The sequence below is a fragment of the Poecilia reticulata genome, chromosome 5 (assembly GCF_904066995.2).
Source record: "Poecilia reticulata chromosome 5, P_reticulata-male-v2, whole genome shotgun sequence".
Taxonomy (NCBI): Eukaryota; Metazoa; Chordata; class Actinopteri; order Cyprinodontiformes; family Poeciliidae; genus Poecilia; species Poecilia reticulata.
In genome coordinates, this window is record NC_088834.1 from 30494396 (window position 1) to 30520278 (window position 25883).

At 38.6% G+C, this 25883-nt stretch overlaps 1 protein-coding gene across 3 annotated transcripts in view; it reads left to right on the forward strand.

Moving 5' to 3' along the window:
• Positions 1–25883, forward strand: part of cntn4 (contactin 4) — a 250708-nt gene that overhangs the window by 138856 nt on the left and 85969 nt on the right. For all 3 annotated transcript variants that reach the window (XM_081607459.1, XM_081607460.1, XM_008410160.3), the window contains 3 exons: positions 13803–14006; positions 18374–18476; positions 20046–20230. In XM_081607459.1, coding sequence (XP_081463585.1) covers positions 13803–14006; positions 18374–18476; positions 20046–20230 — 492 coding nt within the window. The remainder of the gene's footprint in view (positions 1–13802; positions 14007–18373; positions 18477–20045; positions 20231–25883) is intronic.

Here is a 25883-nt window from a genome sequence, read left to right on the forward strand (position 1 = left end):
CTCGGCCTGACGAGGAACTTCACTGACAACATGACGGCAGTGTGAAATGGGATATTCCTGGAGTGACACGGTGAATTGATCTAATCATGTATGAAAAGGTCACGGAGGAGCGTGAGTGTACACACACACACACACACGCACACACACGCACACACACACACACCCCCTAGAGGGTGTGTGAGTGGCATGCTTCCTAAAGCTCCTGTTAAGCTCCTTAAAGTTTACCGTATGCCCTGCCGATGTGATGAACGTTAGGGCTGTGTGTGTTAGATGTCTGTGTATGAGGGTCATACGTTGACCTGTGCTCCCTGTGCTCCCTGTGCTCCCTGTGCTCCCTGTGCTCCATGTGCATGTGTTTCAGTAGGGTTCCTGTTTACATCCTGCAAGCCTCCATCAGCACCTCCGTCCGCCCCGTTGCTCTGTCCTCGGGCAGCGCGGCTCTGCAGCATAAACACAAATCCCTCAGCGCATGTGGGAGTTTGATCCCAGAGGAAATGCGCCGTCACCTGCTGTGCAAGGGGAAAATAACAATAGTGGAAAAACATGACAGGCTTGTCCACACAGGACTCATTTAACGGTGCAATTTTAGGCTGAGTCCTTAACACTTCAAAGGCAGCATTAAGGTACCTGACAGAAGAGAGCTCAGTCCCTGCTCACTGCACCGACTGATAGATCTTTACATCAAATCAGTTTTTTCTCTGGTTCATTGATCAGCGGTGATAGAAATCTCAGGAATAAAATACATTCTTTAACTTTTTCCACGTTCTTGCATGGTACAAGCACAAGCAATCAATTTGTTTTATTGATGCTTGAGAATACACCATGTAAGATTGTGAAAAAGTTCAACTCTAACGTTTCTTTTTTTCTTAAAGATGTAAGTTGTAGCGTGCTTTTTTATTCAATAAAAATATTTTGTAGATGCAGCTTTTGCTGCAGCAACACCTGCTAGTTTTTTGGGGGTATGAGGTTCTAGTGAAGTAGCCAGGAATTGCTTCTCAGCCGGACCTAACCAAAGAATATATCATATGTTTATGATCTGTAAACAAAATTATTTAAAAAATTAATTTGAACATTTTAATCAAAAACCATATCTCAACAAAAAACAATACATACCTGCACACCCCTACACACACACGCACACACACACACACACATATATATATATATATATATATATATATATATATATATATATATATATATATATATATATATATATATATAAATAAAAATATGATGTGATTGCTGATTGCAATTCAGCCTGTCAGTGAATTACAATCACTGGAGCTGAAGGCAGGGCATGACGACCTGGAAAGCATTGAAATTATGTTTTTGTGTCAAACAAAATTTTATCTCTAGAGACTCTTTTTTTTGTTGTATTTTTAGATTATTTTCCTCAACTCTAGCTGGTATTAGTGCTTGCTTCTTCTGGGCCAACCGAGTGGCTGCTCTGGGAGTCTCCCGGGTTCACGGCCGTTGAGGATTCATTTTCTCCCTGAGCTTTCAGCTCTACCTGTTGAAAGAATGATGCAAGCCCGGAGCCAGCGCTTCAGCTTCTTCACTTAGACATTGCATGGATGTTGCAATCCTGCTCCCACTCCTCCCCTCCACCTCCTCCAGGGAAAAGATGTTACAGTCATCATAACATTCTGATTTCTCAAAGGCACACATCTTGTTTTTATCAGTTTTTAAAGCTACTGTTTGGCATGAGCTTTGTTTGCTTTAATGCTCATGTGATCAGTTTGATTTCAATGTGAAGCTGCTTTTTTCTGCTCTACTTTATAAAGGTTAGTCTTATTTAATATGCTCTGTGTGCTGATTAATATAAGTATTATATTATTTATTTTTATTAAGAATACATTTAGTGTCTTAATACATAAAGGTGAGGCAAAGTGGACTATTTAGTCATCCATCCATCCATTTTCTTACATCCTTGTCCCTCAGTGGGGTCAGGAGGGTTGCTGGTGCCCATCTCCAGCTAACGTTCCAGGCGAGAGGCGGGTCACCCTGGACAGGTCGCCAGTCTGTTGCAGAGCAACATGGAGACACACAGGACACACAACCATACACACACACCCACACCTAGGGGCAATTTGGAGAGGCCAATTAACCTGACAGTCATGTTTTTGGACTGTGGGTGGAAACCGGAGTCTATTTAGTCATATTCGTCCTTTTTCTTTCTAATGCTTGCAGAGCCGCTACTCTGACCCATTCAGACAGGATTAAAAATAACCCGGCGTTGTTGTTTTCCAGTCGTATGGTGAAGCTTTCCTTCTCTCTTTCCAGTGTCCTGCCCTGGCAACTTCACTGTCAGTGCCACGTTTAACGCAGGTTTTCCTTGTTATACAGCAGACTTTATTAAATTAATTCCACAAAAGGCTTTTGTTTTACAAGCTTTAAATGTTATTGGGCCACCAAACTGAAAAAGAGATAAAGATAACAAAGACACACAGTAGAAACACTTTGAAGTGGGAGGAAAGTGAAAAGAAGAATGATAAATGAATAATAATAATAATAATAATAATAATAATAATAATAATAATTTTGTGCAGCTGTTAGCACTGCTGCCTTGCTGCTCCTGAGTTTGAATCCTGGCCTGGAGTCTGGAGTTCTCCCCATGCATGGTTGGGTTCTCTCTGTGTATTCTAGCTTCCTCCCTAGGCTCAAGACATGACTGTTGAGTTAATTGAAAATTTTGAACAGGATGAAAACAGGTTAGCAGCTTTGGTAGTGCACTCATTTTCAGAATATTAAATATTCCAAATATGTTGCTTGCCCAGCCGTTAATTGAAGCAGTTGTTGTTTTTATTTGGTGTTAATAGCTAAATTTGACAACCTGAAAATCTGAACACCTACATAATCAAAATGTACTTTAAATTGCTGCCATCCCCGCAAACCTGAATCCAGATAAGGGAGCAGGCGGATGGATGTTACTTCTCTTTCAGACCAAAAATGTATACAAATCAAAGATATTTTGCAGGTTACCATAACCTTCACACATACTTCACTTTAATATGTTCTCTGTAAATTCTTCTTTTCTAACTGAGAATGCAAGTAATTACATTTTACCCTTCAGTCTGCATGCATTTCGAAAACAGAAATCTTATTTTAGAGCACAAGATTAATTTATTTCACCAGAACTTTTAAAATACGTTCTGGTGAAATAAATCACCAACACACTCTGCACACACCTAGAGTGTGTTGCATTTGCAGAGTTTGTCTAGTGTTTGTGTTGAAAAACGTTACTATTACAGAAATTTGAAGGTTCATGAGCAGCCATTATAATTTGGAAATAATAGCGTGCAAGTCCCAGGGGCAGGGGCAACTCAAATGTGTCAAGTATGGGTGACACAGTAGGTGAATTTATACTTGAAGAGAATATTGTGATTGTTTGTTTTTAATATATCTTTGAAATTGCTGAAACCTTGTGTTTTAATTTTGTTTGTGTCTATTTTGTGATGTATGGTACTTTTCCAATGTACATCAATGTTAAATTGGCTGAGGCGGCTTTTTGAATTTTGTCTTTTGATTGTGTTGATGTCATAATATGTTTCATTATGTATTTTGTTTTGTAATATTTGTAAAAGTATAATTTTCTTACAATGTTTGTGGTGTGGACCCCATGAAGAACAGTCTCCTCTGTGGTAGTAATAAGCAAAGGACACACTGAGTTTAATCTGTCTTTACTGTCAAAAAACACCTAAATAGTGACAGCAGTAACTGTGACCTCCACCTATCAGCACTTACAGTCTGCCACTTTAGGACTTACTGGAAGGCCAGAACCCAGGATGAATGGCTTTGTCACTGCGTGATGTAAATATGTTTTGCTATAATCACCATGTGGAGGTTCACAGAAAGACATTGGATTAAAGCAGCTTTGTCGTTTCTTCTCGTTTGTTCCTCCCAAACATTCAGACTGGGTCTCCCTCATGTCCGTCACTAAAAATCAGAAGCTCAGTTTGTCATTGTCTGCCTTCCTGTGAGCCAGCTGTACTAATGGGTTGCCAGTGTGACCCAGCCGCACTCTTTCAACCACACAATTACTGTGCTTAGCTGTGTACTAATGCTGCTGACCTCTGCTTTCTAATGGGGGGAGACCTTTAAGGGCCACTCAAGACTCAAGTCCCTTGTGGGTGTCTTTTTCCCTTGTACTAATCTTTCCTTCTTTCTTTCTTTCTTTTGTTCTTTCTGTCTCTCCTTCTTTTCTACCTCTTTCTTTCTCTTTTGTGTGTGTACTGTCCCTGTTTCTCCTCCCACCCGAGGCTTTAAGAGTACAGAGCATGTGCATCCTGTCTGGTCCTGTAAAGGAAACAGTGGATCAGAAGATTCTTTGAGCCTGGGGCAAATACAGGAGAACTGCACTCTGCAACACAATATGGAGAGACAAACAGCTTTTTGAGCACGTCTTCTAAAGATGCTGCTGAAGATTCTCACGGAAAAAGATTGGAAGTTCTGATCAGAAAGATCCGTCAGTTTGTGACCAGAATCAAACCATTTTATGCTTTATCGATAATCAGATGGCTTTTTAATCAGTGAATGCATCGTAGTTAAGTGCTAGAACGTTTCCAAATCAACAGCGTGTTGTGTTGTTGAAGTGCAGAGAAAAGAAGACTCAAAGTGTTAACCTGTCAGTGAGGTGTTTAAAGACAAAGTCAGATGAAACCCATGGCGTTGGCCTGCTACTGTTTTAAACTCAGGGCAACAGCTCAGCATATAACAGGAAGCTAAACGTTAGCCGGCAAAGTTGGACTGTTTTACCCTTTTCAATCAAAGTGAAGGTTTTGTCCATAAACCAGATTTGTAACCTTGTGTGCGAAAATATCTGGGAAATTTTGTGATAATTGCTGAGAAAAATAAAGATATCCACTCTTATTGTTTTTTCTATTTTTTGAAAAAATATTGAGACCTTGTTTACCTTTGGTGAGCCTGGTCTCTCTCACACACTGTGTGACGTCACCTCTACCCCTAATATGAATAATTTATGATTGATCAGAAAAACTCCTGTGTAATTGCAGTGTGGATTCACTCCTATTGGTTGGTGTGTTTGCAAAGCCATTTACTCTCCTTGGCTCTGATTGGCTGTAAGCCAAAGACAGCGATAAGGGAGACAGGTTAGCTTCTGCTGCAGTGCAGAAGCTAACTAGTTCATTGACAGGTTTTGGTGAACATTTTACTCTGTTGCCTCTAAATATACCGCAATAAATTTCAGTGTATTAAAAAGTTGACTTTGTAATTGTCAAGTTTCTTCAGATTTCTTTAGCTCAAACTTGAAAAGATTTGCTTGAAAACTCTTTGCTCGCTTGTCTTCGTCCTAGTTTTAAACTCAAATTGATTACATTCAAACAACTTAGATCAATTTATCCACTACTAGACAGATAATTATTTTGTTCCTTCTTCTTCTACTTGCTAACAAAAACAATATGTTTGTTTTTCATGCTGGAAAGAGCTATTGACTGCATGGCTCTTTCCGTAGGGCCTGTGGGACTCATCAGAGGGGACGGCTTTACTGGGAGGAAGAGAAGCAGGACAGTTCATAGAAATGAATCACATTACAGGAAACAGAAACAGGCCTGTGCTGCATGGATGATGTCACTCATGTGACATGTGTAATCGCTGGTTACATTTTTATATTCTAGTTAAGTTGGTTGCATGAATTGTGAGGGCAGAAAGCTGATTACAAGAACTCAGACTGTGATGTTCAAACGGCCATGCTTCCACCACAGATTTCTGTCTGACAGTATGTAGATTTGTTTTTTTGTGATTGAACAAATTATTTCATAATTTTGAAGCAGAAGGAAAATGATGGCTTATTTTCACAGATAAAAATGTAGAAAGTGATTTGTTCACCCTGCTCTCCAGAACTGGATTTACAGTAGGTTTTAACTTTGACTAGGTCTGTCATGATCCGTGTTTCTGTGTGTTTGTTTTTTCTGTGTGATCCTGTTGCCTGTGAGTCCTGTCTATGCGTCTTCCCCACAGTGGCGGAGCAAGAGGGGGGGCCAGGGGGGCCAGTGCCCCCCCTGTCATCTGATTGGCCCCCTCATGGCCCCCCCTGATGATTGACATGTAACAGCACCAGGTTATTCCTGTACATTATTTGGAATCATTCTAAGTCAACCTAATATCTAAAGAAGAAAAACAATAATAAATATATGAAAAGAAAATGTATAAAACTTTATATAAGTCCATGTGATGACATAAATAAGTCCATTTTTATCAGGCGCGATACCAGCCTCCTTTATACTCATAACAACAAGCTGATATTGTTCTCCTTCGTGTTTCAGTTGTGCTGCGCTGTGGTGCAACTCAAAGGCTAAAGCACTTCATACCTGGTGGTGATGGTAAAACACCAATAAGTTATTTATTGATCCTCCACAAAAAAGAGAAAAAAACGAAGAGGGGTCGACAATGTTCGTAGTTTGGAGCAGAGGTGGCGCTGGAGTTTTTTCGTTGTCCGTCAAAGAAAAAAATCATTTTATGTCCAACTTGTGGTCATCGAACGAAACATTTAGTATTTCTCTGCGAGAACGTTTTTGAAATCAGGTAACATTTCACGAAATGACGTGGTTAGAAAACGGCAGAACTCTGATCGTTTCCTGATCCCGCAGCGGGAGAAAAACCCCGCAATTAATCACACGTCTCATGTGTGATTAATTGGAGCGTAACTGTGGAGCATTTATGCGCATTTATTGCCCAGCGCTCTGCGCTTGTTTCTGCCTAACGGATCTGCACTTTAATTTCTTTCCTCTCTCAACAGTCAGCTGCTATTCCTCTACATAAACTACAATAAGTAGATCACATTCTCTTTAGGTTTTCTCTGTGTGCTCCAAACTCATTCAATGTAAACTCATTAGAAGCCTGAGCCACCATCAGACAAATAATTCTGGTCCGACCCGAAATATTTTTACCTGTCAAATTACCTGTCAAAGCAGAGCTTCCTAACCAAGGTGTCCATAACTCATCAACACGCTGTCAGCTCCCGGTCAGAAAGAGCATTTAGTTCATTGTCCATGAGATGATATTCAGAAAGGATCTTTTATTTGATTGATTTTAGTTTCCTCTGCCATGAACTCTTTGCGAAAAGTCTATCATATCTCCATGTGCGCCAGTCAAAGGTGTTAATTATAACATGTCAAATGACAGAGGGGCTTAAAAAATAACCAAATAATCAGTTTGGTTTTATGCAGTTGCTACCGGTCCTGAGCCTCTGTGTTCCGCTCTGCCGTGCTGCCTGTTGTTGGACTGTTTTTGAGCATGTTATCATTAAATTCTTCACTTTCACCAACATCCTGGGTCTACCTGCATCTCTCCTCACCACCAATTCCCACACTTTACGACAAGGTCACTCTAACACATGAATATGTTTTAATCTGAGCCATTTCGCTGTAACTCTGCCTGCTAAATTCTGACGCCACTCCATCTTTGTTTCCATTTTGTGAAGAAGGATGTTGTGCTCAGTCTTCTTCTGAGGTTTTGTGTTGTTCAGTGGTTCTTGGTGTAGCACCACCCCAGGTGAGGAAGGAAACAGGTTTTTCAAAGGGTTTGGTTAATTTGGCACAATGAATTGTGAAAGTGAATCACATCTGAAAATTGAACAAATATTCCAATCTTACAGTCTACCAAACTATGAGGTGTGAAACCACAAAGTGCTTTAACTATAGTCTTCAGCTTCTGTTAAATAACCACCAATGGACATTAATGTGCCCTGCGACAGACAGGCGACCTGTCCAGGGTGACCTCGCCTCTCGTTAGACACCAGCAACCATCCTGACCCCACTAGGGTACAGAAAATGGATGGATGGATGGATGGATGGATGGATGGATGGATGGATGGATGGATGGATGGATGGATGGATGGATGGATGGATGGATGGATGGATGGATGGATGGATGGATGGATGGATGGATGGATGTTAATGTACATCAGCAAAACTTTTCTCTCTGGTGGTTTGAGGAAACAGTCTACCAGGGCTTCATGCATGAGCCACTTATTGGGAACATTATATACTATTCATCCTGAGCTGCTTTTGCTTTGAGTGGTCCTTTCAGGCTAAAGTACTTAAGACTCCCTTTAAGGATTATTGTAATTTATGTTCATGTAAGACCTAAATTGAAAAAGCCATCTCTATAAAAGAAAAGAGGAAAGTTAAGGTTCTCAATCTATGTCAAACCTAACAATGAGGCCTAGATTTTAAAAACATTCAGATTTCTTTTCTAGGTAAATATCGTTTCTAGTTTGTTTTTTTTTCGTTTAGCTTTCTTTCAGTTTTCAGGGGGGGTTCTTTTGTTTGTTCATTTTTTCTACCAAAGTATTTTATAAACATTCTATTATGTGCCACCTTGTGAAAAATAAAGTATATATGTGCTTAACAGAAAAGACTCAACTCATTTATGTGAAAAGCATGACAACTAGCGCGTTGATTGAAGATATGATTATTTTTCACCTATCCTTTTTTTCTTTAAAAATACCTAAGAAAACAAAACAATTGTTCATCTAGAACAGAGAAGCTTGCAGTTTGTCCTTTATGGGTAAGCTAAGGAAGTGTTATCAAATGTTCATGTGAGATGAGTCTAACTCCTAGTGTTAGGTATTATTGGTTACCCACCATTGGTTAAAACGTTTCACTGTGGGACGGGAATGTCCTTAAGAGGTCAATATGTCGATAAAAGTTATGCACACAGTTGAGAATCTGCCTGAAAAAGACATTAGCATTTATTAATGTATGCTTTTTGAGAAGAAATGAAAAACTAAAAGGTATTTTTTTGCAATAATACCAATCAGAAAACATTATTACCTACATCCATTTAATGAAATGTTGTGAAATTCTGAATCAGAATGAGTTTTTATTTTTTCTGCTTACTTTATAAGCAAAATACCTTCATAAAATGCTTCAGTTTTTTTTTTTTACCTTTTTGCTGATCTGTGTCCCTCTATATCAGTTTTAAAGACAGGATTTTTTATATAAAGCTTGAGAAAATTAAATACAGTTTAATGCTACCGATAGCATGTTTCCACTCTTTTTTTTAATCTGACTTGTTGTTCAGCTCCCTAATTATTTGTGGCTCAATTTAAGTACAGAAATTTGTAGAAAAAGTTTCAAAGCTAGCCCTTTGTTTTGAACATCACTAAAATGACGTTAAAAAACAAAGGCTGCTTTCTGTGTAACTATAAAGGCTCTGATGGGTCAACTAACAAACAAGATTAACCCAGCAAAAATGTTATGCATCAATCTAAATGTATTTCCATCATCTGACTGGTTTGTGTTTTCTCTGTCCTCTTCACATTTAAATTTCCTGAAACATGGATAACATCATCAGTGTCCATCCACAGGTGCTCCAGCTTGATGAAGACATTCCCATTTCCAGTCTGGCATAAAGGCTGTTCTGATTTGAGTTTACTGCCTCTCCATCTTTGTCTCCATGCTCCATCTGTGCATTATCACCAATCTGTCTGGGTTTGATCTTAGCTGTGCAAAGAGAAGGGCATGTTTGACTTGCACATCTTGTTCTCTTCCTGAATATTCATTTAGGCATGTCCTTTGAAGTCTTTGTGTGAGCGGAGCAGCTTTATTCATTGTGACTCCTGCAAAGTGATCTTTAACCTAGAGGGGAAGCACGAAGTGGAGCTTGCGGGGGTCTGCGTTTTGTGGAATGTTACCTTTCTTTTCTTTCGTTGGATCAAAAGGGGACGTATTAAAGGATGCTGTTGCTTATTTATTCATCTTAAACATCCACTATTCATCCAAAAAGAGGGCAGCTGTGTTGCCATGGCGGTGACTGTAAAAACCCAAACAACTCGATTCCTTTTCAGGGTTTGTGAGGTGAGGTGTCTTGCCCAAGGACACAACAACTAAAAAATGGAGCAGGGCTTTGAACCAGCAACCCACCAATTACAGGACAGACTCCTACTACTGTAGGAGTCAGATATTTATGTTAATTCTGATACTGACAGCTAATAAAATAATCATATGTTGGTTCTCAGGTGATTTTAAAGGGGAACTATGTAGCAAAATTCACTTTTTGCATGTTTTTGTCCTTTCATTTGCGTCCAAAGTCTGTCTGCAGTCACTTAGATGTGTATAAAATGTGTTAACTTTGAGTTGGAGCTGTGGCCAGCAGCAGCTTATTTACATTGTTCATATTAATAAAAATCTCAGCATGCTCATGCAAATTACCTGATGATGCCTTGTAAGCTTTACATAAAGTACAGTTATTGCAAAGCATTCAGTTACAAAAAAAAAAAAAATATATATATATATATATATATATATATATATATATATATATATATATCTTTGGACCTCCCCCCCAAAAATGGAGCCCTGGGCTACTGCCGTGGTAAACAATTCCTGAAGTGTGAGCCAGAATAAGGTAAAAATAAAAACCTTTTTGATACCAAAATGGAATGTGGAGAGTATGTCTATGTCCTGTACAGTGTTTACCTTTAGTTCCTGGTTTTCATCTGTTTTGTTGAAGAAATGTGCCAAATTCAGCCCCTGTTTTTTAAATAGGCAGCTTCAGTAGCCAGAACTTTCTGGGAATAATCGTCCTTGTGGATGATGATGATAAACTCCAAGCCAGTAGTTTTCATTATTAATGTTTAGGCTACAATATGGCATAACATTTCTACATTAAAATGAGTTTTCCTGGTCTTTTTCTAATTCACAGTGCAACATAAACAGGACTTTATTTATTTATTTTATCAATGGTTGATTATAGTCCACAATTAACTATTAATTGCAAAATAATCATCAAAATAAACTGAAAAAACGTGGCAGAAACATCACCTACCATGTTTAGTGACTCCATATAATAAATTAGCGATTAAAAAGCCAAACGATAATCCATAAATCAGCCTAGAAAGCTGCAGAATTGAAGGTTGAAAATGGATAAAGTGAACAAGTTGCTCATGACTCTCAGGACTCGTCTCCTCCCCACATTGGCGACTCTCTGATCTGCCACCTCCAGCTCAGTCGGTGCAGCTGCTGGTAGCCAAGTGGAGGCGAGCCTCATGAAGGGGTGACTAACGCGGCGAATTCCTGTGTTCACATATGGAGCACGCATGATGCCCGTTTCTAGAAATTGTGGGACTCCAGGTTGTAAAACGAGGTTAGATCTAATTTGAGATGCCATGGCAACCCTCTGCTCTGCAATCAATTCTTAATACCAGTTTTGATTTGCCTCTGAACTTTTTCCGCCGAGCCGATGTCAATGGTTAAATCATAAACCAGCTGCCAGGGAGAGTGACCGCGATGTGTCTTGTATTTTGAATTTTAACACATTTTTCATCCTCTTTGTCCATCTGCTGTCCATTTGTCTCCATAGAAAAACCAACTCAAACTAAATTGGATTATTGACCAGGTTAATGGAGGTGTTAGTGTAGCTCGTACTCATTAATCATTATTGCATAGTAGTTACAGAATATTATCCTTTTATTAAATTCTCTATCAGTGCATAAGGTGTACTTGCAATTATTCTCTTTGTTTTAAAGTGCCTCATTATCTCAAATCAGAAGCGTAATAAACCAGAAAACTGCGTAAACTGAAGTCCTTTGTCTTGATCTGGCTTCTCAAGTATGCAGATATGTTAATTAAAATAAATAGCTTCACACCTTTGCACAGCATTTATAATGTTGAAACGCCTCTCACATCTGGTAAAGTGGGAGCCTGCAGGCCAAAATACAGCCATGGATCACAAAGGCTTTAAAGTGTTAGTTGTCACTCATATTCTCTACTTTTACTACTTTTTATCTATTATTTTATTGCATGAATTAATTTAGCGAGAGAACACTGAAGATAAAATGGAGGTTTGAAAATTTAGCTGGGAAAATAGTTTCTTCTGCCTGAATCTGCCATCTTGTAATGGTGTTATTTATTATACATACATTTTAGTGTTTAAAATACATGTGCACATAACTTCATATTTTTGCCTGATGACATTATTGTTAAGTATATAAATGATCAAACTATGAACAGTTACAACTTAAAGGTCCAATATGGGACTTTTATTGTAAGATTTTTTTTCATATTTGCTGAAATTGTTATATTGTTACAGTTTAATATGAGACAGATAAACTGTTAAAAGGTGGATCTCCTCAACCTCCTTCCTGAGCTGCTATTACTTTTTGAAGAAATGTACCAACCAAAAACAACCAATCAGGGCCAGGAGGAGGGGCTTAGCGCTGTCAGTCAGTTTGTGTATGCGCTGCTAAATGTACTAATGATGAAGAAACAACTTTTGTTTAGGAAAGCCATTTATACACCATCAGCCGAGGCCTTCTAACTAGCCTTAGCATTCACACCCCTCACACAAGTCTGATGGACATCACTAAGACCCTCCTCCTGGTCCTGATTGGTTGTTTTTAGTTGACACTGGGCGAAGACAGAGGAGCTCAATTTTTTTATTATTGATTATCTGTCTCTTCAACAAATATGCAAGACAATCTTTTTTATTTTGTAAAGTTGCATAGTGCAACTTTAAGTCTTATTTGAATCATTTCGTATATTCCTACATTAAACTTACTTTTTTCCAAGAATTTATCATTTTGCTGCTTTTACTTTAACACTCACACTTCTCTTAGTGTTAAACCTATTTCTTGACAGTATTACATTCATACTTATAGACAGAGGAACTTAGAAATAGACTTCATCTATTATGTAAACATATTCATAAATATCAAGCCTCAAAGTTTGCATGCAATTAATATTAACCTTTTCTATAACATATCAGAGCTGTAACTTATGAAATTACTTAAAAAAGAAGAAGTAAATGACTTCCCACCGGGCGATCAAGTGTAATAGCTTATTATTATTAGTGATTATTTACCTGCCCATATCTTACCCTTAGGAAAAATGATACATTCAGGCTTTTTTTTCTCTTTTTTTTAATAAACTTTCAATAATTTGTTTCACAGATAAGAGATAAACAAATACAAATATCTCCAATCAGAACATTAAGAAGACAAGAAACAAAACACAAATTTTACTGTTCATGAGAACAGACAGCCAAGTTATAAAAAAGGAAAGGAAGTCAGTTAGAATTACCAAAATTATTAGTATTTACTAAATGCCACAATAATGAAAGAGAAAGTCAGAGATTTATTTATTTTCCTTCATTATTTAAAGAGACAGTAATTATTCTGTATGTTAAAAAGAATTGACGACCTGATTTGAAGGCTTTAATAAATACATCTCATATATTCTTTTTCTCATTCTTTTTAGCCATTTATTAAATAGAAATAATTTTAATGATTCTAACTGTCCTAAAACACAAGAAATTTAGTCTGATTTAACTTCAGACTATGGAAAAAAAGAGGAATGTGCTTTTTTTGTGTATGTAAACTTCTGGTTTAACTACATACAGTCATTGTATATCAACATAATGCTCTAAGTTGCAAACTCTTGTAGATTTAAAAGAAAATGTTTGTTTATCTTCAGAAATAAACGCACCAAGCATGGATTGTAAACATGACATTTTAAAAGTCATTATTTTTTATGAATCATTAATTATGCTCAAGTGTTTGTAAAACTGTAATCCACCCAAACAACAGACATTTTGCTACTAATACAAATTGTTGCAGAATATGAATAAATGGAGGGAGTCAAAGTAAAACCAGTTTTTTTTGGAACGTCTCCTGTGTTTAATTTTCAGGTCTTCTATGTGTTTTATTTTTCATTTTTACTACCAGCAGACTTTCTGAAGCCTTTTCTCCACTCCAGGAATAGTTGAGCAGTTTTCTTTAATGACCTCTGAGACGCTCCCTTTGTATTTAAGTGAACAAATGTTCTATTCTGCGCCCACAGATCTGATCTTCTCCTGGATCTTCAATGAGTACCCGACGTTTGTGAAGCAGGACAACCGGCGCTTCGTCTCACAGGAGACGGGGAATCTGTACATCGCCAAAATGGAGCCTTCGGATGTTGGAAACTACACCTGTGTGGTGACCAACACTGTCACAAAGACCCGTATCCAGGGCCCGCCCACTCCGCTGGTGCTCCGCAGCGTCGGTAAGAACTGCTGGTTATTAGCGCTATGTGCTGACAGATTAGCAGAAGAATGGTAAAAAGGATGTGGAGTGGATGGAACGCTTAAAAGCTTTATGTACATCTGGCTGGATGTTGCACAGTGCAAATTAGAGCCTTTCATGTTTTTTTATACTGTAGACTGAGTCTGTACTGTTGATCATTTCAAAGCTAAGAGATGAAAAAATGTTTCATCTATAAGCACAGGACTAGGATAAAGTATTCGCCTGCTTAGAGATTTCTTCTGGTCTAACTTTTTGTCATACTTGTTTTCATCTGAAAGCCTGGGAACTTACCAATAAATTTTAGGTGAAAATCTGATGGCTTCTAGCAGAAAAATAAAAACTGGTTGTCATTGGTAGCCTGGCTATTGCTTTCCTGTGCAATTCTGCTCGATTCTCATCTCATCAGTGTTCCATGTGGAATTTCTCCCGTTGACCTTGATTTCTGCAGTAGAATTTCAGCAGGGCCAACTAGTATACAGAAGGAGACGTCAGAAACAATGACATTGATTTTCTGAGCTATTTCAGGATTATGGTCTACCAGTAGTTTAGCACCGGCAGTGTGAACGCAGATTTTCAGTGCTAGTTGGACTCGTTTCCAAATATTGAGCAATTGAAATCAGAGCAGGAAGAAGGTGTAAGACATTTTATTGCTGGCAAATATGTTGTTGGGCTCGGCACTTCTCAGTGGGGGAGTAATGTTTGCAGTACATGCCAATTCCAGTACGCTTCACAGCATAGTTACTTTCACAATGAAGCTAATGTATTACATTCATCACAGCCTAACGTTAGCAACCGGGTAAAAAGTAATCCAATCAATTTTATATATATTAACATATATAGTGGGATAAAATTGATTAAAGGGGGAAGACATGCATCAAAGGTACCGAGATCAGGAGTCACATTGACCATAACCTCTGCATGCGGGGCGTCTGCTCTACCCACTACGCCACATGACAACCTCAGATCCAGTTGTTTAAAACCTCAACAGAGTCTTCGCCTCTAGGAAGCAATTGTTCCTCAGTGGCCGAGGGTCCAGAGCTTCTGTACGAAGCTAAGCATACAACAAGAGGCTGGTTTTACCAGGCTAATCATCGGAGGAAATCAGCACAGAAATGACACAAAGATGAGTGTATCAGAGACAGTCCAGGGCATTTGGACTTTGGGAACTGTATGACTGTAGTTCCCAAAGTTTGGGTCGGGACTCTAATTGGTGTCACGAACCAGTAAGTCTGGGGTCTTAAAAGCCTCATCAGAATTTAACTTACATCCCAAAAATTAAGATGAGACACTATACATAAAGAAATGTTTATATATAAAAAAAATTCCCTTCTCACCCTCCGCGGGTGGTCTGTTTCATCCTCTGAGCTCGGGTCCTCTACCAGAGGTCTGGGAGATTGAGGGTTCTGCAGTATCTTGGCTGTGCCTAGAACTGCACATTTCTGGACTGAGATGTCTGATGTTTTTCCTGGGATCTGTTTGAGCCACTGCTCCAGTTTGGGGGTGACTGCCCCGAGGGCCCCGATGACCATATATATATATATATATATATATATATATATACTGTATATATAAAATATATATAAAAAAAACAAGCCTTGAAAATAATTCAAAGGAACATGTTGGTCATTATGTAGGCTGTTAATACTGATTGCGTTGTCATTGTATCACTTCTTACCTGACTGCAAAAATGTTTGTATGCTCAACCAAAGGTCAGAGTCATGACCTTCGCACATTTTTACTTTGTGGGTCAGAAGTTGGAAAGTTTGGGAACAACTGATCTAGAAACAGAACCAAGAGGATCAAAGATGTTATTCTGACTGCAGAATAACATCTGCAGTCAGATGTTATTCTGCTTCTATGCTTCTATTTTTATTTTTTTTTTAAAGAAAAAAAGAAAACATCACAAGCAAAAGGACCAATAACTGTGCTACTGGGGATTTTATTTAAAACAATAATAATAATAATAATAATAATAATAATAATAATAATAATAATAATAATAATAATAATAATAATAAATTTCAAAATGGACATTGTATTTTACTTTGGACTTTGCTACCATAGCAAAATGTATTAATTTTTTTTTTTTACATCTATCCCAGGAGTATCAATATGTGTGGAGGCTGATGTGTTTTTTCCATCCTAAAACTCTTCCTTCTACTACTTTTCTCTTTCTTCACCTTTATTTTCCTCCAGCAGATGGATCAGCAGATAAATGTCAGCCCTCTCCACCAAAATGGGAGCTGTGGGGTTTGGATATGCGGGTGAGAGGGTGGGCACATTAAACAGGTGTTCCTTACAAAAGGTTATGGTATGAGACAATTACGTTCTCCCTCCACCTGTCTGCTTTAACATGGCTGATGGGACTGTGGTTACATTCCGCTGTGAGACAGTTGTGATAAGGATCTGAATTAGCTTTCACAGTCACTCAGGGAGCCGTCCTGATAACACGCCTCACCAAACCCACAAGATGAAATTGGGGCTGTTTTCTCCATCTCTGCAGCTATTTGTGCAACACTGGCCTTCGCATTACAGCGATGGAGGAAGAAGCTATTGAGGAGTAATCTGGTGCACTCAGCTGACAATCAGCAGAGTTTTGGAGAAATAGCCTGGCACACAATTACAAACATAAATAATATAATTTAGCTGAGCATCACTAAAGGGGAAGAATTCAGGTTTTCTATTTCAAGTCGCCAAACTTTTTAGACTTTGCTTTGTGGAGTCCAAAATAGCACCAACAACATTTTGAAAAAAAAAAAAAAAAAGAAAAACAACAGACATGGACTTCATGAAGTAAAGTCTCAGTGATGGGAAGTTCGACTCTTTCAGCTCCCAAACGGCTCTTCATCTATTATCATCTGCAGCCCCATATATTAACATAACTTGCAATGTTTCATATGATAAATCATTTTTCCTTCCTTTATTTATGTATTTGTTTGGTTATGAAAACACACATTCTAACTTCTGTATAATATTATAATTAAACCTTTAATTAATAAAAAACAAATGAACAAAGCACTGCAACCAAATCTATGAAACAGATCCATAATGTTAATTTATTTTTATATAAATTTTCAACCAGATGTTGCTTCTATTACAGCTGTCAGTTATATTCATGGGTTTTTGTTTATTACTTGAGGGGACGGAGTCACCTGACTGTCCTGTCTGTCCCACTCCAGAGTGGGATTTTCACATAGTGGTATGATCCCATATCTTCATACCTGATTGGTTACAAGGCTGCCATGGTAATCAAAACAAAGTTCTGCTGTGAGCAGAGAGCTTGCACTGAGAGTAAGAGCTGAGCAGTGAAAGGGGAAAAAAAGTGGTTAGACGGTTCTCTCTCTCTCTCTCTCTCTCTCTCTCTCTCTCTCTCTCTCTGTATTTCTCCCTCCTCCTCCTCTCTTGTGTTTTGCTGCTTGTTGTGCTGCTGTGTTTGCTGCCACTCCCTTATAAAGAAGGACGACTCTTTATAAGGGAAATCTTAGTGACCGACCCATCACTTACAGACATACAGTACAGTACCTATAGTTCCTAGGAGGAACTGATGTAAATGTAAAGGAGTCTTTTTCTCCTGAAACAGAATATATTCCTAAACCCTAGAAACCCAATGCAGATATGCAGTAAACTGAAATAATGTGAATTTTTAAATTTCATAGCAAACACTGCAAGTAAATGGTTTAAATGTAACCAGCAACCAACAGGCACATGGTAGAGCACAAATCAAAAATCAAAGACCTGAATTTAATGTTCACTTTTTTCAAGTCATCATGAAACATGTAAAGCTCTAAAGCAACACTTCATTTTATTATTTTTGTAAGCAGAGATTTTTAGCATGCACAGCAGATACAATGTGATCTGCCAGAGATGCTTCACTGACAGCGAATGGGATACTTTGAAGAGTCTGTGGCAGGACTCAGGAGGATTTTATGGCTGTGTTTTGTGGTCTGTAACTGGCTTACAAACCACTTTTGCATCTGGATGCAAGAGCTTAAATTGTCTGAGAAATCTCAAAGTTGTTTTTTTCCTGTTGAACATTTGTGTTACATACGTCAACTGCAGTGCTGTGTTTTGGCCCCTTTTTCTCATTATTTTTAGCATTCTGTGACAGCCCTGTGAGCAGAAAGTGTTACTGCTGCTCATATCGCAGAACGTTGGAAGTCTGAAAAAAAGACACTTCGTCTTTAAATTAAAAGAAACTGAATGTGGAAACAAGTATTTTCAGCACTTTGGGTGCTCCAGAAGAAACCAAAACCAGTTTAGTTTTTGTTTTCTGTGTTTCTCTCAGTTGAAAAGAGAAAAGAATCAGTTCTCCACTAATGTGGTGGATCATTTGCATTTCTCTTTCAGGTGTTATGGGCGAATACGAGCCAAAGATTGAAGTTCAGTTTCCAGAAGTCGTTCATGTTGCCAAAGGATCCACTGTAAAGCTGGAATGCTTCGCTCTTGGAAAGTAAGCAAAGTACACACTGAGCGAGCTCAGCATCATCAAAGGTAGAATGTTAACAAAAGACAGCACTGCTGTGTTGCAGAAACTTTGATTGTATCCCTGTGTGTTTTAAGCTGGCCTACGAAACCAGGTCAACAGAGTGGTCATTCTGTGTGGGTTTAGGGGATTCACTAAAAATATGTTTTTACCACAGTGTGTTGAATCAAACTAGTTAAAAAGGCTGTACACCAACAAAACAAAGTGTTAGAATAAAACCTGTAAAATGACATGTGGTCAGACACATTTAACAGCTGAAATAAACTTCAATGAATTTATCAAATTCCAGGCAATTTTGGAAATAAATGTGTTAAACTAAAATAGCTAAAATCCTATTTTTAAAATCATTTTTGCTCATCTAGTTTCTCCTCCCATGTTACAACTGATTTGTAATTACTCGTAAAAACATTACTCAAATATGAATAAACTTTTTATTCTATTCTAACAAGATGGGAAACAAAACCCTTTCCCTGATAACCACAGCTAAGACGTGCCTTTCACTAGCAGTGACTGCTTCAGGGGAAAAGGCTCGTCTTGCTAGTAAGTTCAACTTTAATATTAGACTGTAGCTGAATTAGTTAGAGGATTGTGTGAAATGAGGTTCTGTGTGAGATTATGTGAAGATATTGACAGTGATAGTTATATTATTTGTAATAGAAATATTAGCTTATTGGAAATTAAATACATCACTGGTGTAGTGGAAGCTAACGTGCTAGTCACGTTAGCTTCCACCGTAGACATTCACCGTATGTTTTAGCTAATTTGAATATACTCAAAATGGCTATGTGGTACACAAACCATGTCAGCAGATGTTCATATGCTGCCACATGGCTGAGCAAAGTCCATTCACAAAATCATAAGGTTCTGATAACACACCACCGGACTCGATACATTTAGCTTCAGTCTAGCCTCGTTTTGATCTTGGTGATGACTGAACTCTCTGTGTTATACGTTCCTTATTGTTCCTTATGTGGCAAGTAATACCTTTTATAAATGCTAACTGACACTTCTGCATAGCTCACAGTTCCCTTTGCAGAGGGTACAAGTCCTTGATAATTGGAAACAGCAACCAATCTGATTGGTCAAATGGTGGGTTCAAACATCTCTTGTTGTTTTGTCTCCAAACTGGACTCTAGGCTGGCATTATAAAGTATGTTTCATGTTAAGGTCATTAGACGGAGAAAAAAAAACATGGAGAGGAAGCCTGGCATTTCAGCAGCTTTCTTCCATGAACAGGAAGCCGACCTTTAGTGTTAGATCTGAATTGCAGACTTTAACACAGAAATCTATATTTAGATCAGTGAGGATGTTGAAAAGTCCAAACTGCATAATGCAAGCTCTTTCAAGGAAGTCATTAAATTTGAATAAGTGAGGGACAGAAACTAATCCTGATATTAATTGGGTTAAACATTTTTACAACTCAGATTGCACTTTAAATGCTTTATCATTTCCATTAGAAGTACAAATTGTTCATTAAACATTTTTACTGCTGGTTTTATCTGTTGACCCTAAAACACCTCAACCCCTATTTTACAGCCCTGCTCCCTCCATCAGCTGGAGGAGAGTGGACGGCGTACCCTTCCCCAGGAAAGTGGACATGAGGAAGGCCAGCGGCGTCCTGGAAATCCCGTACTTCCAACAGGAGGACGCCGGCACGTACGAGTGCGTGGCTGAGAACTCCCGGGGGATGAACACGGTGAAAGGAAAGCTCTCTTTCTACGGTAGGTGACCTGCCGCACATGAATATTTGACCACAATGGAGGTACGTCTTGTCAGACCGGCTCAGACTGAGAGGGCAGAAAAGAAAACCAGACACGACTCTCCTTACAAAACAGGCGGCTGGGATCAGCGCCGGATTGTTTGGCACACAAGAGCAAAGAGGCCGGTTTTAACAGCACATCAAAATGATTAAAGCCTGTCAGCCATGATGCCTCTAATATTTTGATCCAGATTAAAGGAGTGATGCGGATGAGGCTGAGCCCTTGGATGTGACCTTGTTGGTGAGCTTCTCATTGGGTTCCACCAGATGGCATCGTGATTGACGTCCAACTTGACTGAAGAGCAGAGCTGTTAAATGTACTGTACATAGAGTAGGGCCGCATATGTCAGGGACATAATCTGCATAGCAGTAACATCTGGACGAGCAGGAAGAGGATTTGCCGTTGTTGCTGGCGATCCCCCAACTGGAGTCACTGCTACGCAGGTTAGCTTTAGGAGGTCGGCATCGGCACACGCCAGGGATTTTAAAAAGCAAAAATTAAACAAGAAACAATCATCACAATCAGAAAGTGATAAAAAATTTAACCTTGGTTGAGAAATATGTTTATAACAAACAGAAAGAAAACACTGACGTGAGATCCAACAGAACTCTAGAATGTTTCTTCAACCATCAAGCTCCTGGATCAAACTCTAAAAATGATCAAACACACCTGGATGTTTGTTGTGAGGAAAAATTCAGCAAGAGAATCGTAATAATTTATGTTTATATATATATATATATATATATATATATATATATATATATATATACAGTACATCTATACAGTGGGAAAACAAAGCAGCAACTCCTGGTTTCAAGTAAAGAAAACAACTAGCATTTTAGTAGCTGCGAGGAAGCTAATATACTGTATGCTACACGAAAGTTATTACCTGCTTCCTTTTTTATATCCTTGTGAGTTTACTAAGGATAAAAAATATCTTTGTTAATTGGAGTACTTTTCCTTTACTTGTAGAGGGAGGAGTCTGAAAATTTGCAAATAAATCCCCAATGTTTTTCAAACTGCTGTTATGTCCATACTAGCTACATCTCAGCTCACTGGGGAGAATTGACGCTCCCCAGTGAGCATCCGTGAATTCTCATGGTGATTTCCCTGATGAGGAAACTGGAGTTGTTGGTTGTAATAAATACCAGTGATTATTTCATGAGGACACGCCCCCAAATAAACTTGTTTTACTCTACTTCATATTTTGTTATTCCTGACTGTACAGGCTTGTATGTGGCTCCTGAAGTTTATACTAAACAACTATGTCTAATCACAGACAATACATGACTAAATGAGGAAGGCAGTTATCTTTTTAAATAGGGCTAGGATGGTTTTTTCCTTCATAAATGAACTAATCATCTATAAACACAATTTTGTAGCTACTCTGGTTATTTCTGCCTTAAATCTATAAGAAAACAAAATCTGTCGCGCACTTTTCTTACTATCAGTACCTCTGAAGATGGAGAGATGTATGTCTGATGTTCCACTTTTTAATACATGCACCGAAACATTTCCATAGACCTGACTTTTTACAAGCTTAACTGAAAACGATGTGTACACTCTGTGTATCTTCACTACATTATAAAAACCATGTAAACCCAAATATTAAAATTGTTTTCTTTAAAATAAAATATGTTTATTTTGTAGCTGTCAATTGCTGTAGAGTTGTGAAAATGTTTTTACGTTTTTCTGACCTTAAGCCGTTCAAACGTGACAGATAAAATATATTTTGCAACTCTGTGATCATCTGTCAAGAAGAAAGGAATATAACATGCTGTGTCAGCTATCACAAAGTATGTCAATTGGGACATTTCTCAATTTGTCGTTATGTACCTCAGCCTGGATTCTGCCAGCTTCAGCCTTACTAATCCCTCTGAGCCGACCCTCCTCTCATTTCAGATGTCTTTTGTCAGGCCCTGCCGCTCTCTTCCCTGCAGCCAGGTGATAAAAATCTTACTTTGAGCTGCTTTTGAATTAAGCCTTTGAGACATTTGTTAGTAGTGTATGCCAGCGGGATGATCGATAGTAGTGTATCTTGTACACCAAAACATGCTGGAGCAGAGAGAGAGCGTTAGTTTGTGTAAAACAGGAAGACATGCAGATATTATTTTGCGGTGCTGCTGTTCTCATTGGTCAAACATGGACATATGTACCTTTGATGTCACTGGTCATGTTGCAAGAAATAAAGCCCCATAGACTTTACACCTATGTTAAGGAACTGAAGCTAAAACTCATGAACTGATTTTGGACAGTGAGAAAATTAAATGGTGCACAGTGCCTTGCAAAAATATTTACACCCCACACACTTCTTAACCTTCCTGTGGTTGGACAGCGGGGAAGCAGGGCTTGTTGTCCCGTCAGACCATAAATTCCCAAAGCCACACAAAAAATTTGTAAAACTGCACACAAGGTCAAGGTCAAGGTAAAAAGCTTGTTGGGTCCATTGACCCCATCTCTTAAGACCATGGGAGGGTTAAATATTGCTCACCACTAAGTAAAGGTTGAAGACAAAAAATGATTGTCTTCTTGCTTGTTTGCGTTGACGTAACTCAGATGGCTTCCTGGTTGCATTTGCATTGGTGTATTTGCAGGCTTCCTGTCGCATAATCTCACGGTGATTTCCCTAATGAGGCAAATTCCCATCTTTCTTCTGCTTTAGCCTCTTGACGTCTGGCCTGATTGCATGCAGGCTTGGCCTCTTACAGGCTGAGATGGGCTGCCTGCCTTCATTTGGTGAGCGTTGACTGAGAGTCGATATGTGCACAGCAGATGAGGGATGGAGAGAGGCACCCTGACAGTACAGGTTGAAATAGCAATGATGGCAAAGCAGTCCTGAAGGGTGCAGGAAGTGAGGTGGCCCATCTGCCATTCCTTGATACAGAGGTGTGGTAATATGCGATATGGATGTTATTGAGAACCCTACAAAACATCTAGTTCTCAATCCTTGTCAGAGATTGATAAAAGGAAGCCTTAAAAGCTGTCTGTATTTTCTTATCATTGACACACACAAAAAGCTACAGTAAAGGTTGAAGTTGATCTCGTACAACAAAAGCCTCTTCTCTGCAGCAGAATAAATAAAAGAATCCCCTATAGGCCCCTACCTGTAAAAGAAACAGTTTCACTATTTGGACTGATGGCTAAGGCGTAGCCTCCATGCAAGTCAAATGTCAACACTTCAACTAACCTTGTAGAGCCTCCCCATCTGCTAGAGGATTCTCAGAGACCTGCAGCACAAATACTAACAGTTCCTTGAACCAGAATGAATTTAGATGCTGAATCTGTGCCTGACTCCTTTATATAGTATAGTGAAAAAGTGAATAAAGGTAAGGTAAGGTAATTTTATTACCTTACCTTTTCAGCAACAAGGCAATTCAAAGTGCTTTACGTGAATTAAAAGGAAATACAAACAAAATAACAAACCAAAGGAAATAGCAAAAGAAGAAAAAAAAGAGAATCAAATAATATTGATCCAAAGTATATAAACTAGATACTCCTATTCTGTGTTTGTAGATCAGTATAAGTAAGTATCCTCTGGTCTTATCCCTTTTCCGAGTTGGAAGAATAGGAGTCTAAAACGTACTTGCTAAGGTAGTTTTTCTGGATTCTGTTTGTTCTAATCCCTACTAATACTTCTTAATGACACTGCAAGTACACCAGACCAACCTGTTTATGTTTGACTGTTTGCTGGCCTTTTGTCTGTGTAGCTATAACCTTACAAAAACCTACACGCACACACACACACACGCACGCACACACACACCCCACCCCCCCACCCCACACACACACACACACACACATAGTATGTCTATCTTCACAAGGACTTTGCATTTATTTTCTTTTGTTTTTCATTCATTTTTGCAGCCCAACCCTAATCTTACCATTACCATTAGGGTTATGGTACCATACTAACCATTAGGGTTAGTATATAACTAGTATATGAACCATGCTAACCCAGCAGGGAGAGGAGCCCAGGACTTAGGTAAACTGTCCAAAGATCTCCTTGTCCAAGCATGGTCTGAAGGGACCGCCATCACCCAGGAACAAGAACCCAAAATATGGGTAGACTTTATCAAAACTCCCCTGGTGCTGGAGAACCATGGGTAGAACAAAGAACCGAATCATGCTGACCCAGGAATAGGAGCCTAAAACTTTTCCAAATCTAACGAAAATGCAGATTGTCCCCTAAGGACTCTAAAATGCCTCCCGGCTTCTCAAAGCTAATCGGCTAGTTAAAAAGCTAACTTTTTTTCATTTCTACACATTCATCCTATTTTTACAACAAGATGGCTATGAAAGACAACGATCAAGAAAAAACAAGACACGGTTGCCATCGGGTGGAATTTTCAGGTATTGCAAGTTACCCATACAGAATTTTCCCATTCCGACCACATAGACTGCTTGCCAATTTAATCTCATTCGAAAAACAGAAAGCTTGGGTCCTTTCCAGTGTGGAAGACATGCATTTCAATGTTAATTCACTATCCAAATGGGAGAGGGGCCTTAACCTTAACTCAATTCACACCTTAGTCTTAGACCTAACCCCCAACTTAACGCAACACTTCTTCTTATGTGGCTTTGGCCTCATAAGGAACAATCAGTCCCCACAATTTAGTATGTGTTGTAAGTTCTTACAGTGTATCAAATACAAAGCCACATACATACACACACCGTCTATACTTCCTTGTTGAAGCTGTTAAGCTGTACTGACAGATATACGTATAGAGCCAGTGGATTTCTCTCTATGTTTTTCTGCTTCACCCAAAGGCAATATATTGTATAGTGGGAGCTAATTAGTGTAGGCTGTTAGTGAAAAGGCTTGACAAAGGTCAGTCCTTGAGAGTGACATTAGGTGACGTCTGTGGAATGGAAAAGTGCATTTGGACTTTCATTTAATCCTGCCAAAAGCCTTCTGTGATATAGGGTGATAAAGTCTTGACCTGAACATCAAGAAGAATGTAGAAAACAGAACACAAGAGCTTTACAAATCTAGCTTTAAGTACCTTTGTTTCAGTTGAATCATTAACTAGCCTTGGGTTACCTGCATGATACAGGAAGAATCAATTCTCCTCCTGTATAATTATATCATCATTTACTCAGATTCTATTGAACAGAGTAATTTTATGGTACTAGGAGCCACCCTAATGTATATGGAACCAGTATTTTTCACTTTCATTCAGACGTAGCCACTCTTGGAAAATAAAAGCTATTCTGGAGAAAAAACAACAACATTAAAGTGATAAATAAAGACTTAAAGAAAAATAGTAAAAATCGTTGTTTTCTTAGGCTGCGAACACTTATGGAAGTATTCACAATTTGTTTCCTTTTCTTTCTGGTTTCAGTTTGTACATTCAACCTCACTTGTCCACTCATGTATACCTTTAAAAAAAACTTTTGACACTGGTGGCCTTTATTTATCAGTAGCTAAACAGGAAGTAGAATAGAGAAAGGAAAAAACATGCAGTAAATGGCATAGGTCGGGGAACTGAACCCAGAACAGCTACTTCGAGGACTGTAGCCTCAACATGTGGTGTGACTGTTCTATTATGGATTCACCAGACACTCAATAATGGATTTGTATGTTCCCATCATCTTACTTTATGTAATATTTTGA